At 42.0% G+C, this 15,163-nt stretch overlaps 2 protein-coding genes across 3 annotated transcripts in view; one reads left to right on the forward strand and one right to left on the reverse strand.

Annotated features, from left to right (window-relative positions):
• fhdc1 (FH2 domain containing 1) overlaps positions 1-6,596 on the forward strand; it is a 33,889-nt gene extending 27,293 nt beyond the window's left edge. For both annotated transcript variants that reach the window (XM_023333064.1, XM_023333065.1), the window contains exons 9-12: positions 452-522; positions 1,069-1,186; positions 1,555-1,719; positions 3,091-6,596. In XM_023333064.1, the coding sequence (XP_023188832.1) occupies positions 452-522; positions 1,069-1,186; positions 1,555-1,719; positions 3,091-5,187 (2,451 nt within the window). In that variant the 3' untranslated portion in view covers positions 5,188-6,596. The remainder of the gene's footprint in view (positions 1-451; positions 523-1,068; positions 1,187-1,554; positions 1,720-3,090) is intronic.
• A 3,965-nt stretch (positions 6,597-10,561) lies between these two features.
• The window catches only part of LOC102219607 (protein tweety homolog 3-like), a 35,296-nt gene continuing 30,694 nt past the window's right edge, over positions 10,562-15,163 (reverse strand). Inside the window, exon 15 of the mRNA XM_005813940.2 lies at positions 10,562-13,964. Within this exon, the coding sequence (XP_005813997.1) occupies positions 13,830-13,964 (135 nt within the window). The 3' untranslated portion in view covers positions 10,562-13,829. The remainder of the gene's footprint in view (positions 13,965-15,163) is intronic.

Consider the following 15,163-nt stretch of genomic DNA (forward strand, 5'->3'; position numbering starts at 1 on the left):
TAGATGAACTTCACAGAAAGTAAGAGAGAAAAGCAGAGTCAGGAGAAAAACTTGGAAAGACCTTCAGAAAGCCAGGAGGGTCTGGCACTCTGGAAGCTCCATATAAACAAAGTGGGTTTGGTTTTATGGTGTAACTGTGACAGGAATCATGCTCCCCTAACAACAAACCCTGGATCACCAGTGAGCTACTGGAACTGCTATGTTGAGATCCATCCTTACTACCAAAACTTTAGTCCTGCTGTAAGAGGAAGAGGAAATTCCAAACACTGTGATTCCAGAGGGACGTTTGGAGAGCAGATGGTGACCAAAAGCATAAAAAAGATAAAACTGGGTCACCAAACTTACGTAGCTCCATAAAACGTCCATGTGTCTTCAACACGGCACACATCCTACTTTATCCAGCCCAGTGTTAAGTGTTGTGATGTAAACTATCTGATGTTTCCTCACACAGGAGGCGAAGAAGAAGGATGAAAAGCTGCTGAAGTTTCCAGAGAATCTGCAGCATGTACAGAGTGCAGCCAGGTGAACAAAACATCCTTCTGGTGTTTGCATTTGATATTAAATACATATTTATACTCTACCATCCAAATGTTTTACTGATATTCAAGCTTTGCACCTGCACAATTGAAGAGTCGTGAATCAGTTTTGAAGTGATTGAGTGGGTTCACTGAAGAGTCTGGCCTCTGTCACATGCACATTGCAGTGTGAGCCCTTCTAGCTTCCCAAGGTCAGATGTGTGTGTTCAGTGCAGCTCCTGCACTGCAGAGGCTGCATCACTGCTCCGCTCCTCCCAGCTGTCCTCCAGTTCTTAAAGTCTGAAAAAATCAAAAGAACTGACTGAGGTTTGTGTATTACCCTTGAGTCAGTTCAACTCAATTCGATTCAAAAAACCTTATTCATCCCCAGCGGGGCAATGACTACATAGGAAAACAGGGCAGTATGCATTAGCAAAGTCCAAATGGGCAGTGAGGTGAGTGAGTCCTGTGGGATGGGGCGATGGAAGCGTGTGTGAGGGCTGTGAATGTATGTCAGTCGGGAATTCCTGACCTCTTTCTTGTGTCTGTGCAGAATTTCAGTTGAAAACATTGAGCTGGAGTTTTCCTCCTTATACGTCCGGATCAAATCCCTGGAGGAGAAAATCCAAGGAGAAGAGCAGCTCCAGCTGCAGCTGGAACCCTTTCTGCAGGTGAAGCTGCTGCACTGATGTCACACAGCTAACACACACACGTTTGCTTGGCTGTCTTTGTGAGGACTTTCCATCGACTTCATTCATTTCTACAGCCTAAACCTTAACTCTAACCCTAACCCTAACCAAAACTCAATTCACACCTTAGTCCTGAATCTAACCCCTGACCCTAAAACAGCGTTTCTCCTTGTGGGGACCAGGCTTTGGTCCCCACAACGTAGTATGTGTCAGGAAAATGGTCCCCACAAAGTATTACAAACTAACGCACAGAGTTCTGGAGCTTCTGACTCAGCTGCTGCACCCAGCAACATCTGTAAAATAGTAGATGGTTGAGAAAACGTGGGTTTGTGTTTGTTGTCTGCTCTCAGAGCTCAGCTCAGACGCTGCAGGACTTAAAGAGGCGCAGGCTGGAACTGCGAAAAGAGGGCAACACTCTCATCGATTTCTTTTGTGAAGACAAGGACACCTTCAAGCTGGATGAGTGTTTCCGGATCTTTCAAGACTTCTGCATTAAATTCAACAAAGCAGTAAAGGTCAGTGTGAGTGGAAAGAGGTAATATTTGCACTGTTTTTAGCAGCCATGGTGGAGATTATTAAAACAGCCTAAAATGCATTCATCTTTCATTGCAATAACAATTTTTTTTTTAAATGCAGAATTTAATTAGAGTTTGTTTATTCAATGGAGGATAAACATATACATATAGTGCATTTAGTCAGAGCAATAATGAAAAAGTTAGAAAGAGCAAAGACAGCAGGGCGTAAAGTGTGGTGAGAAAATGTCAGTGGTTAAAAAACAACAATAATTTTTTTTAGAGTGAAGTTATGCTTCACTTTTAAAAGAGTCACTTATTTCAACTTCTTTGGAACTTTTTTTTGTCACTGCTTCACTTTGTGTGTCTGATTTCAAAATAAAAGCACGATGAGCGGTGCTGCTTCATAGGTTGTGGTAGGTAGTTTGGTTGTGCATCAGCAGAGATAGCAGAGTATTTTTCATCAGCAACATCTGAAATGAGTCCAACAAAAAAGAGAAAAACTTCTGATATATGAGAGTACAGCTCACAATAAGGTTCTGTTTAAATAAAGATAATAAACCCCACATCATGAAGCTGCCTAACCACAACTAACCACAAAAACTTCAATCTGTTTATACTTGTAATACTTGAATTTTAAATATTCAATCAACATTTAACGTCCTAACATTCATTTGTCTGCCTGTCTGAATGACCAGTCAGAGTTAATCTTCTGTAAACCGTCTGGTTCTGCACTGAAAATGAACTGTGTATTTATTGTGTTGGCCAGGACTCCCTTGAAAAAGAGTTTTTTAATCTCAATATAATTTTTTTTTAAAAAAGCAGCCAGAGGTCCAAAAATACTTCAAAGAATTCAGAGAAGGTCACTTTATAAAATTGCACAAAATCTTATAAAGTGAAGAATCGATTAAAGCGAAGAGGTACTGCTCAGCACTGTGTTTTATACCAAACAATCAGGGTGAGGGTTGGACTTCTATGAAATCATTTCTTTAATAATCAAAGCGAGTAGCAGGAAATGTAAATCCAAATGAAGATAAACATTTTAAGGATGTTTAGCTAATTCACATGCAGTTGAGTATATGTCAGTACACAGGGAGAGACGCTGCCTGCCCTGTGCAAGTATCCAGACCTTTTGACTTTTTTCACATATTGTGAAGTGGCAACGACAAACCTCAGTGCATTTTACTGGAACTTTTTCATGATAGACCAACATGAAGTTGCACGTAGGAGATAAAGTATACATTCGCTTTTTTTTCTTTTTTTACAAATAAATATGTGAAAAGCGTGGCATGTAATTGTAATGGTATTTACAGGCTGTGTACATCTCTCATTATTTAGAATTCCTAAAGTCTCCCTGCTCCTGTTTTGTCTCAGGACAACAAGGAGCGTGAGCTGAAGGAAGCAGCCAGACTGCGGCGGCTCAGGGAGCTGGAGGAGAAGCGCTTTGCGTGGGCCGCTGAGGATCACAGCGGCGTCTTCGGCCGCAGCAGCAGCGAGAGCGACGTGGAAATGCTCACCAAGGAAGGCCTGCTGGACTTCTTCCAGAAAAGATCCCAGAGTCCAAACAGTCCGCTCGGACGCTCCGCCAGCGCCCGCCGCCACCGTCACACTATGACCTCCATAGTAGACCGTGAGCTCCAGGGTTACCTGGAGCTGTTCGGAGGCGCTGGGAATCCCACCGGCTACTCCAGGTTCTACAGCCTGCCTCGGCCCGGCCGGCCTCTCCACAGGAATGCCACGCCGTGGATTCTTGGTCAGGATGACAGCAGAGAGGCGATGTCTCCACATGCAGAAACGGAGCCTATCAGCTCTCTGGCCAGCTTCTCCTCCTCTGGCGTGAACGATAACGAAGTCGTCAACGACAACAATAATTACTCGTCTGTTTCAGAGAGCAGCGCTTTGCCTCGGCCCTTCTGTGTCTTTCAGAAGCCCGCCCACCTTCCCAACCCGGCGGTTTCTGGCCTCATGAATGTCAGCGTGGACAAGCATACTTTAGTTCAAGCTCCTCAGAGTTTTGACCTGCAGAGCCCAAACAACAACAGTGACCATAAGCACTTTGTCAGCCATGGCGACGTTGTGGTAACTGAACTTGAACAGGAGGCAGAACATTCTCATCATGGACATCAGGACAAATTTATGTTTGATGAGGTTTTGGAGAAAAGAGCTGGGGAAGGTAAAGGCGAGACAGGAGCTTCTTCTGAGAGGGAGAAGGAGGACAAGGACTGCAGCACAGTCTCATCCACAACCTGTGATACTCCCCTCCCTCTGGATACCTCTGTGTCCAACAAGAAGCCCATGTTTTACATAATAGACTGCACCGAAACAGACTGCTCTGTGGTGCTGGATTACTCCGAGGCTGAAAGCTCATCGCTCACCAAAGAAGGTCTTCAGTTTGTTCCTCAGTGGAGCAAAGACCTGGAAAGCCAGCAAGGTCCAAATTCCCCCTGCAACGACCAGTCCATCTCAACCAGTGAGCTCTCAGCGCCCAAATCTGCCGACGTAACATCTGTGGCGGCATCTGCTACCACAGAGGACTGGGACACAGAGAGCTGCGACACGGCAGAGGGGAAACAGGAGAAGGATCAGAGAGCAGGCAGAAAACCTCTGAACTCAAAGAGCAACAAAGTGTCAAAGGGCAGCGGGGGTCGAGGGGTTCGGACTCTGACCAGCGGCGACAGCCAGGGAGTCCGGAAAGTTGTCCCCATCAGCAGGGTGAACAGGCCGGGCAGCAGCAGCAGGAGGACAGACAGACCTTCGGTCCAGGACGGCGGAGAGGCACACCGACACCTCCGTGACCAAAGCACCCCTGCAAGAGGAAGAGCCGAGAAGACAGCGAGGCCGCCTCGACACTCAAGCGTTCCTCCTGATGAGTCCAAGGTCCAGAGGGGGGGTGGTCTCACAGGGGGCGTGTCTAGGTGGGCGCGAGATTCAATGCCGAGGAAAGCTTCCTTCCACAAGCCAAGCGCCAAACCGCTCAGAAACATCCCAAAGCCTGTTCATGAGGAGAAGATGTGCCGCTCCACCATGAGGGCTCTGGCTCAGGCCGGGACCCCCGGGGGGCCTTCCTCCGAGAACAGCAGCTCAGAACCGCAAAGCGCTAAGAACTCCTCCAACGTCCCCGGCTTTGCCCGAAACACTGTAGCTTCATCTTCCAGGACCAAGAGGGACCTGGGCCCTCCGTCCATCCCCACCACTCCGTCCCGCAGCCCCTCGCTCCGGGGGCCCCGCACCTCCACCGAGCAGAACCGGGCCTCACCGACACCTCAGAGCAACGAAGAAAAGCCTCCAGGGACACACCTGCGGCGGGTGCACAGCGTCAAGGCGGCCAGCCGCAGCGCCTGTCGCAGCAAGACCCCGCCTCCAACATCAACACGGGGGAGCATTCGGAAGACCAGCAGCTTTTCTGAAAAGTCTGTGCAGCTCAGAGACTCGTTGCTGTCTGGCAAAGCCACAAAGCCGAGCTGGAAGTGAAACCAGACCTGGTGCAACCTGACTGCAGTCACAGACGACCTCTCCATTTAGAATAGAGTGATATTTACTCGCCTTACCAATCCACAGTGGAGAGGAATCCTCTCTAACATGCAACAGACCTGAAGCTGAAATCCATTTTAAGCTGCTTCACCCTCTGAGGTTACATCTGTAGTTGACAACTGCAAAGAGCAAGATGCAATGAACCTCTCTTCGTTTCTGTCGTGTTTCTATAGAAAAGTTACTTTTGTTGTTCCACTAACATGACAAGTGGTAAATTGGTGATCTTACACAGAAGCCTTATTGCCTGCTTAGCTGTTAATCTGCAGAACCCTGAATGCTACTGTGTGTAACGATGTTAATGTTTAAAAAAAAATACTGACTCACTACCATAATGCTGCTAATTAGCTCTGATTGTTCCCTTTTTTTTATTTCAGGGTTTCAGAATCTGGTAAATCTCGCTGCTGTCACTGTGCCTTGAAAAAGTATTGATACGCTGAGAACTTTTTCACATTTTCTCAAGTTACAACAACAACAAAAAACTACAATAAGTTTAATTTGTACTTTATGTGATAGGAAGATAATGAGTAGTGTACACATTGGCAATGGCAGGACTGCACTATGTGAGGAAATAATGTTATGCAATATGCTCAATATTTCAAGTATAATATTGCTCAAGTCCTCATTTTCTGTTTCTCAGTGGTTATTGCGATGCTTCACATGCTCTGTGACCTCTAGCATCGGGGCGTCTGATCTGAGTCATGCAGGTCAGTAAATGTCAGGCTGGATGTATAATTTTCAGATTGGTGGAATTCATGTCTATAAATCACTCTGGGATTTCTGAAGGTTTTTATTTGGGGACATCAAAGTAAACAGGGTTCAATATAAAGGCTCTCCACAGTTTTCAGATTTTTATTCCGCGTCCACAATTATGTGCAGCCTTGCCTTTGTGTCGGTCTATCACATGAACTGCCAAATGAATACTTACATGTTTGTGGCTGTAATATGAGAAATCATTCAAAATGTCGAGTGGTATTCATGCTTTTGCCAGGCGTTGTGTGTGTTTTCGTTTTGCCCGGTCCTCCAGCTGTTTCCTTTGCTCAGTACCTCAGACAGATCGCTGTGGCCTTGTAATCACATGAGTAGGACTCATTGATTTTTACATGCTGACAACATGGACATAATCTGATCAGTTATAGTCCATGGCATTCTCACGGTAGAACAACATGTAAATTCACAAATAAAAAACCACTGTACACAAGCTGCTTTTGGTACCTTCTCTAAGTGTCAATAATTTGTATGTGCATGAAATCACTGTGGACATCAGAAACTTGGAATAAGATGATAAATATTGACGATGTAAAATAAAAATATTGAGAGAATTTAAATAATACTGAAAATATGCTTCGAATGTCGCGTAGCGCTATGAAAAGGTTTTTGCCTCGTTAAGATTGATCTTGTTTTTGCTCTTCAGTCCCACTTCAAAGATAACCTGAGTAGATCTGATCTGAGGATTTAGTAGAGTTAGATCATCTCTCTCAGGATGTTTGTTGGCAGGTGGCTCTTTGTGGGGGTTTTTGGTCAGCGGTGGCATTTAACCTGAAAATTTCTGCTTGACACATTTCTCATGAACTTTGACCTTACCTGAGGCAAGAGAGGCCTGCACGACTTCAGATGTTCTATGATGGTTGGTGACCTCCTGGTTGAGTCCATATTTTGTTTTCTCCATTTGTGTGTGGTGACTCTCTTCATCTTCAAACTGCTTAGTAACTCTTTCTAGACTCATGAATGTCAACAGCATGTCTCAAATTTCTCAATTCTTTTCAATCGTGACATAAAATTGCTTAATGAAGACATTTAATCTCCGTTTTGTTGGATTTGTTCTATATAAGTACGTTTGTTGACACTACTGGTCCAGCAGGTTTTCTACTATGTGGTTCATATCCAACAAAGAGGACATTTACTTTTTGGCTTGGATAGATTTTTTTCTTGGGATAAATCATCATTTGAAAACAGTTTGATTATCTTTGATTTGTGTGACAAAATAGCAAAAATAAAAAAAATAAAACAATAGAAATCTGTCAGGGACAAATGCTTGTTTGCAGTTCTGATTCCTACAGACCTTCAGTTTTTGTCATCATTTAACATTTAACTTCCAGTTTATAAGAATAGCAATAGCAAATCATTTATTTGAAATAGAATTTCTAACACAGGAACAACAAACTAGTGTCAAAAACCACAAACACCAGAAATAATCTTTAAGACTCTTTGAGATGTCTATAATTATGATCTTCACATCTTCTCAGGATGTCATGGTTTTTGTGTTTGAAATGTAAATCAAATCGTGGCATATTTTTGCTTATTTTGTTTTTCACAAAAACATAGTTTGTATTGAAGGACGAAATTATATATGCTTTTTAAATATAAAGTAGAATGCGAATTAGAATATAAATCTCAATTTTGTTTATTCCAACTCACAGTACAAACTGTAATTTTTCCTGTGTTGCGTTGGCACATTCATAGTTTCCTGTGACATAATGCCTATAGACCATTTTCATTGTGCTGTTCAGAAAGGTCAGTAAATATATGCATTTATTCATAAAAGGTGGTTTAGAAACCGCTTATGGATTTAGAAACATTTTACCCTAAAAGCTCTAATATCTTATTTATTTTTCATAGCTCTTAAAATGTTTTTGCTTAGATGGCAACAAAACTCATATCTCGCACTCTTCATTATTACCAAGCCTGTTGTTTCCCTTCAGTCGTCCTGGCTGCGATAAAAACAGATTTATAAAATGAGTCACACTGAGCTTCATCAGGATCTCCATTTTATGTACGCTGTCTAGTGACTGGTAATATGTTTACATTCAAAATACAAAAGCAAGTGCAAACAGATGTCCTGAAACAATCCCCATCAGATCGTTGAGAGCTGCAGGGTGTTGGCATGTCATCACTCTTCCTGGTCCTAAAATGCAAATCAAGGTGATGGCATAAAGGCTCCATGCTGACCATGTAAACACACAAATGTATTTTTGCTGACTAATCAGGACTTTCTGTTGCCTTCCTTTCATTTTACTAACAGTTTGTATCTAACCCTGCCCCTAAATAATCAATTTAAGGCAAGGTTTCACAGAACTGTTGCCTAAACAACCCCAATCCAGAACCACCCAGACACTAATATTTAGTATTCCACAAATACACCCAACCTCTCCTGGCCCCCGTAATCCTAACCCATTTCTTCAGTGTCCATTTTATATTTCTCTTGCAAAGATAAAGCATTTCTTTCCCATAGAGGTGGTCTAAGTACACTCAAAAATGCTAAACAGTCTTCTGTGATGGACAGGTGACCGGTCCAGGGTGACCCCACCTCTCGCCCATTGACCGCTGAGAGGCATCAGCACCCCTCACAATCCCACTTGGGATAAGTGGACATCTTAGGATTTTTCTCACTGAGATAAAACTCTCCTTGCCAACTTTGCTCTAACTCCTTATGTTTCCACAGCAACTAAAACAAACAAAAACCTGACAGGTTTTGACATCATCATGTCAATGAGAATCTCTATGTTCTCATCAATGATGTCATAAATGTTCAGAGAGATACAAGAATTCTCAGTTTGCTTTTCAACTTGGTTGGAGGTAGATCGATCCCAGAGAGACGACTTCAAACTGACTTTACAAACCATTTTAACTGAACACCAAGTTAAGAGGATTTTTGCCTGTGATGGGACCTTGGATTTCTTGTTACGAAGGGAGTTGAAAAGTTGTTAGGATTTAGCACAAGAGGCAACAATGTCCTTGTAGAGAGCTCTGAGGACGAGAGATGAAAATACTTTGCTTTTGACATTGAAACCTGAAGACCAAAAGACATGGAAGATTCCTCTAATGATGAGAAAGTTACCATCAAAACCACAACTATGGATTTGACAGTAAAGGCATCAGAAGATTTTGTTGCTTTTGAAAGTGTCAATGTTCCTCATGACCAAATGGACCTGGATGTGACTCCAAGCTGTAACAGCGAGGAAATTGTGACAAATTTTGAAGAAATCTCTGAGGATTCATCATTAGAAGAATCCTCTTCAGCAGAAGAAAAGAAATTCAAAATGACACAGATGATTTCAACAGTGTGGATGCTAATTTTGAGCCAACCATGTACTTTTGCAAATTTTCCAATTCATTCTTCAACTGTTGGATTAATGCCACAACATTATGAACTTGAGTATTACCTGAAGGTTTGTGGCTCAATATCTGAACTTTTTACAGAGACGTCATTGTTTCCAAGGTTTTCCTTTACAGCAGCGTTTCCCAATTCCAGTCCTCAGGCCTCCCTGCCCTGCTTGTTTTAGGTGTTTCCCTTCTGCTACACACCTGGATTGAATATATGGGTGATCAACAGGTTTCTGCAGCACTTGATGGTCATGCAATCATTTGAATCAGCTGCTCTGGAATAGAGGCACATCTAAATCATGCAGAGCAGGGAGGCCTGAGGACCGGAATTGGGAAACGCTGCTTTACAGCAATCCACCATTCAGGAAGATATTTTCCCCCAGATGAAGTCTTTGCAGTTCAGAATGAAATAAATGAAACACTGAAGATAAATAATGTAGTACATTGGGACAAGCCAGGAGTCTTTTTGTTTTATATGTTACACTATCTGACCCAATATGTCATTAACAGACTGTGAGCTGTACACAGCTGACTATTGTGAACAACATTAGAAGTCTTCATGTATTATTTGTAACCTTGGTCCTGTCATTCCCCTACCAAAGAAACAATGAGAGGACAATACAACTAACTACTCTGGACTGTAATACAGTATGTGTGAAATTGCAGAATGTTGTGACACCTGCAGCCCCAACATAAAGACAGAATACTTTACATGTTTAAATAATTGGCATATTTTATGTTTTTTGTTTCTTCTATAAAAGTTTGTAAAAGTCTAAAAGTTTTTTAATCATAATTAACATTGAATTAACAGGTTTTTCAATCTGGGATTTTATTATTGAGAAGGGTTTATCACGTTTTACACTAAGGATGATATATTGGCTCCAACGTGAATTCAATATTTCTGGCCAATCATATTTCAATGTTGACCCAATCACATTTTGCTAGCTGGGTTAGTATGATACCACACACTGTTTGAACAGCGACATCTGCTGGCAATTGGCAGTTAATGAACAAAGTGAATTATTTTAAGGCGCAATTTTCGGTTTTGTACAGCTGGTGTCGTGATTCTAAAATTGAAATTACAGTTTAAACAAATTATGACGGCCACTAGTGTGCAAGAAAATTCTAAGGGATGTTTACAGCCTTGCCCACCATCCGATAGAGAAAATATCAAAAAGGACCAAGTCAAAACAATAAAGCAGTAGCCTTGATCTGTATGTTTAACATGTTTAATTTCATTTTTTAACACTTATTCCAGGCTGAATCATTACCACAGTTTTGACATGTAAATTGTTAATATCAGTTAAAACTATCAGAAAATAAAAACACCGATAGAAAACACTGTCTCACATCTGCACACAGGTATATGAAGTCCTGTAGGCTTCTCTCTCTTACACACACACACAAGCACACGCCCACACAAATTACAGTTGTTTTTTTTTACACTTTATCCTACTGCACACAATGTCAGATACAACTCAGGATTCAGGAGAACAGACGACACTGAAATAGTCTTGTTAAAGCATTGCAATACAGAGTCATTCAACCTTAATGTGTTCTCCTTGTCCTCCAAAAAGAAAAACTAGCTAGTCATTATGCATCTTTAAAGTCTTCTTTTAAAAGACAGAGGAAAAAAAAATACATAAAGGGGTATGATGTTTTTTTTTTAAGAGTTTATAAATATGAAAGGCCACTCATCAGTGACTTGTCCCACAGATCTTAACATCGTTTGCATTAATGGTGCAAGAAAACACGGTTAAGTCTTAGAACATAGGTAGCATCATAACACGGACATTTTCTCTTCCTAGTAAAACCACACGTGTGAGATTGTCTCGCTACTACGAGAGGTGGCCATTGTTTAAGTTAAGCAGACAATATTAAAATCTTCTATACAAACAGTGGGTGAGAAGATGTGTCTATACTGCGTCACCTATGATGCAAATCAGTGTGAGGAGATTGTAGCGTTGCCCCAGTTCTTGATGTAAACAGGACTAAATGATGGAAAGAGAGATTTTAAACAATACCCCAACGTCCATAAGGCATGTACAAGAATCAGAATCATGCCACACGCCGTGTGTGTGCAGCCGTGATATGGACGTGACTCAGGCTATTCAGGCAGCCCAGACGCACCGACTGACCAACACTGAGAGAACATTAGGCAACCACGCTGCAGAGACGCCACACACACGGGTTCACAACTGCAGTTTGTTATTTTACACTGTACAGAGTTTTAGGGCGAGTGGAAAAGCCACGTGGCAGTGTCCCGTCACAGGCAGTGAGTTTGAATTCTTCATCTCATAGAGTCATCTCCCAAAGAACTTGTGCTTCAGTAAAAAAAAACAAAAAAAACTTAAAAACATCCCAATGGTGCAAGGCAAGATTAACTGCTTAAAAAAACTCAAGCAGGAAAGGTTCAGGAATATAAAAGAAGAAAATGACAACTATTATTGGTCACAGTATCACATCCTAAATAAACAAAATAACAAAAAAAATCACCATGTGATGAGTTAATGATTTTAAGTAACACTATTTTCTGTGACCCAATTACCATTCAGGGACAACAGAAATTTGTTTTATGAATATATGTTTTCCCACATTTCAACCACAAACCTCAATGTATTTTATTGGAGCTTCATGTGGCAGACAAAAGGGACTGATGAATGAATACTTTAGTTCTTTTCTTCTTGTTTTGACAAATAACATAAAGAATGTGGCCCTAGTGTGTATTTAATCCTCTTTACTCCGACATCCAGTGGAACCGAGAGATTTCAGAAGTCTACTACTTAGTAAAAGGAGTTATTTAAACTCATTATGAATTTCCTGTGGAGTCCTCAGAGGGTTGGAAGAGATTAGTGAACAAACAGCATCATGAAAGTGACAAGACATGTAGGAGACGACCCAAACGACAGGCAGAGACTGCTATAGTCAGATAAGAATTAAAGTCAACATTCTAGTCTAAATGCAAAGTAAAATATGAGGCAAAATCATTTCATCCTTTACTCAACATACTCACTGTTAAATAAAGCGGTGGTGGTGTTATGCTGTGGGGGACACTTTTGTTCAGAAACCTCCAAAAGACTCGAGATTGAGGTGGAGGTTCACCAAAGCATCATCGTGTGTTAAAGTGTCCCAGTCAAAGTCCAGACCAAGAGTCTGTGGTCAAACTTGCTGGATGCTCTCGATCTTATCTGACTGAGATGGAGCTCTTTTAGTTCTGGGCCTCCAGAAACTGAAAGAAGCAGGCCCTGATGGGCCTGTAGCTGCCATGGCAACTAAAAGCGCTTCAATAACATCGTCTTAGAATTTTTAATCAGAAATAAATATCCATCCACTTTACAGCTATCTGCTTTTTGTTGGTCTGTCAAATAAAATTTTGACAAAATAAATTGATGTTTGTGGTTCTGATGGGGGAAAAGAGGAGAAACTTCAAGGTCTATGAATAACACTGAGGCACTGCATGTCGCTCAGCACAATCCTGAAGGGAGAAAACATTTTTATTCTCCCTCTCCATCCTGATCTTCTGACAGCGTTACATAGCACCCAATAGGCTTTAAAATGCAAACAGTGTCCACTGATTCCCTTTTTAAATGTTTGTCCTATTCCCTTATCGCTGTCAGCTACACACAAAAAAACAAACAAAAAACAAAACGCTCCTTACACGTTTCGTTTTTCTGTTATGAGTCATCCTGAGGCAGTAGGAGATGAGAACAGTATCAGGCATCCTTTATTTTCATTAGTCAGTTTATTTGGCACAAGTTGAGCCTTTTTCTTTTTTTTATCCACAGCTCCCACTTCCCAGATAAACGTGTGTGTTGTACAACAGAACTCCTGGCTCAATTACTTCAGAATGCATTAATGGGTGTGTGTGTGTGTGTGTGTGTGTGCTGTACATGCACGTAAACACGATGACGGTGGACACGACGATCCGAGCCTTAAGAGACGAGTCGAAAAGGGAATGTGAATGTGGCTCAGCTCAGTCCCTACCTACTGTCACGGCGTTCTGAGTCACTGACTTGTTATTTACAGACATGAGCATTTAGTTAGTGTGTGTGTGTGTGTGTGTGTTTGTGTAAATGGTACAGTGAAGAGTTTCCATAATGAACACACAGCACACCACATAACCAGGAAGCATTAAACAGTCTACTCCTCGTGAAATCGGAATAAAGCGCATGTTGCACTATTTACAGCTCTATACAATGTGTGTATTGGCGTGTGGGGGGGTGTGTGGCTGTGAGTTGTTTCAGTGGAAAAGCGTCTCGGAGCTGGGGGGGGGGGGGGGTGATCAGATACGTCCCAGGAGGAGATATCAGAGGAACAGGAGGAGGGACGGCAGAGAGAGGGCGAACTGGACGAGCCGCTCAAAGCCCATGTGTGGCTTCTGGCTTCATCTTAAACAGATTCAGTGGGATCCTGCTGAGCTCCGTCCTGAGAGCTGTTGGCTGTGAGAACATGGCTGAGGCAGTGCTGTGTTGAACTGGTCTCTAGTGGACTGAGGACTGAGGCCGGGCAGCGGGGTTAGGCCGACTGGCGGGATCCAGTTGGTCGTTGGGAACAGAGCGGCGGTTCTGCTCTGGTCGGTTGGTGGCTAGGTATTTCGCTCTCATACTGGAGGTGTACTGGATGGAGAGAGGGAGTACAAGGAGGAAGGAAGAGCAAGAGAGGAGGATGATGAGAAGCATAGAGGAAGGTACAGGAACAAGAAAAAGGAAACATGAGTTTAATATTTAAACCTCTTTTGTACTTCAGAGCATCAGCAGACGAATCCAGCTGATTCCAAACATTTACATGCTGTATTAGAACAAAATGCTATTTTTTCCCCCACTGACTATAAATCACACTGAACTTTTTCTGATTTAGATACATCAGGATTACCAAAATTACTTATGTTTGTTATACTAATACTGAGAGAATGTTTTAGAACTTTCTTCAAAGTTAAAAGTTTACAAGCACTAAGCCGTCAAACGACTTGGTAAAGCTAAGAGAACGATATCAGGTCTCTGTAAGCTTTACAAGAGCAGAATTCACTGGATGAAACCAGATATTTACACTCACCAAACAAAAAGACACAATCTGAAATTAAATCAGACTAAACTTCTTGTTTCAGATCAGTTAGAAAGATTAAAATGATTTCTGTTTTATAAATGCCAGAAAAGGCAAGAAGAGTGTGAGGAGGGAGGTAGAAAAACCTTTCTCAGAAACAGCAGTCGTGTCAGAGGGACCAGAGTCAAACGACAGTAAACTACTGTGAGAAGATTGTGATTCGAGGGCTTAGGGTTGTCTTGTAAAAATTACTATGGAAATACATGCTGAAGTTTAGGAATGGAACAAAAAAAAATCTTTAAAAAAATTCTGTGACTGGTGATTTTTAAAAAAATCTAAAACGTAAAACTGTTGTAGTGTTAAATGACAAGAAAATATATATATATATTTTACAGTTTATGTAAACATCTGGTGTCAATCACAGGTAGAAGGAGATAAACACACACACACATACAGGACATTGGATCAGTCATTTGGACAGCCAGGATCTGACTACAGCAGTCATTCACTAAGTAGCAGCTGATTAGAGCTACATGAAGTTATTGTGTGATTCCTTTGAAGTTAGTCTACTTCTGATGTAGTGGGTTAGCCTGGTATGCGTTAGTGGCTTGATGTGGGAGTCACAGTAAAAGGGGTCTTTTGTTTCCACATCCCTGCAGAGGGCAGACGGTCAGCGCTGCCTGTGAAAATAACAAGCTGCCGTCATTCAGCTGTTTGTGGAAGCTCTGGACGGTGGAGGTGGGAGCAAAGTGGCAGTGTGGCTGCTGGATGGTGA

The sequence above is a fragment of the Xiphophorus maculatus genome, chromosome 5 (assembly GCF_002775205.1).
Source record: "Xiphophorus maculatus strain JP 163 A chromosome 5, X_maculatus-5.0-male, whole genome shotgun sequence".
Classification (NCBI taxonomy): Eukaryota; Metazoa; Chordata; class Actinopteri; order Cyprinodontiformes; family Poeciliidae; genus Xiphophorus; species Xiphophorus maculatus.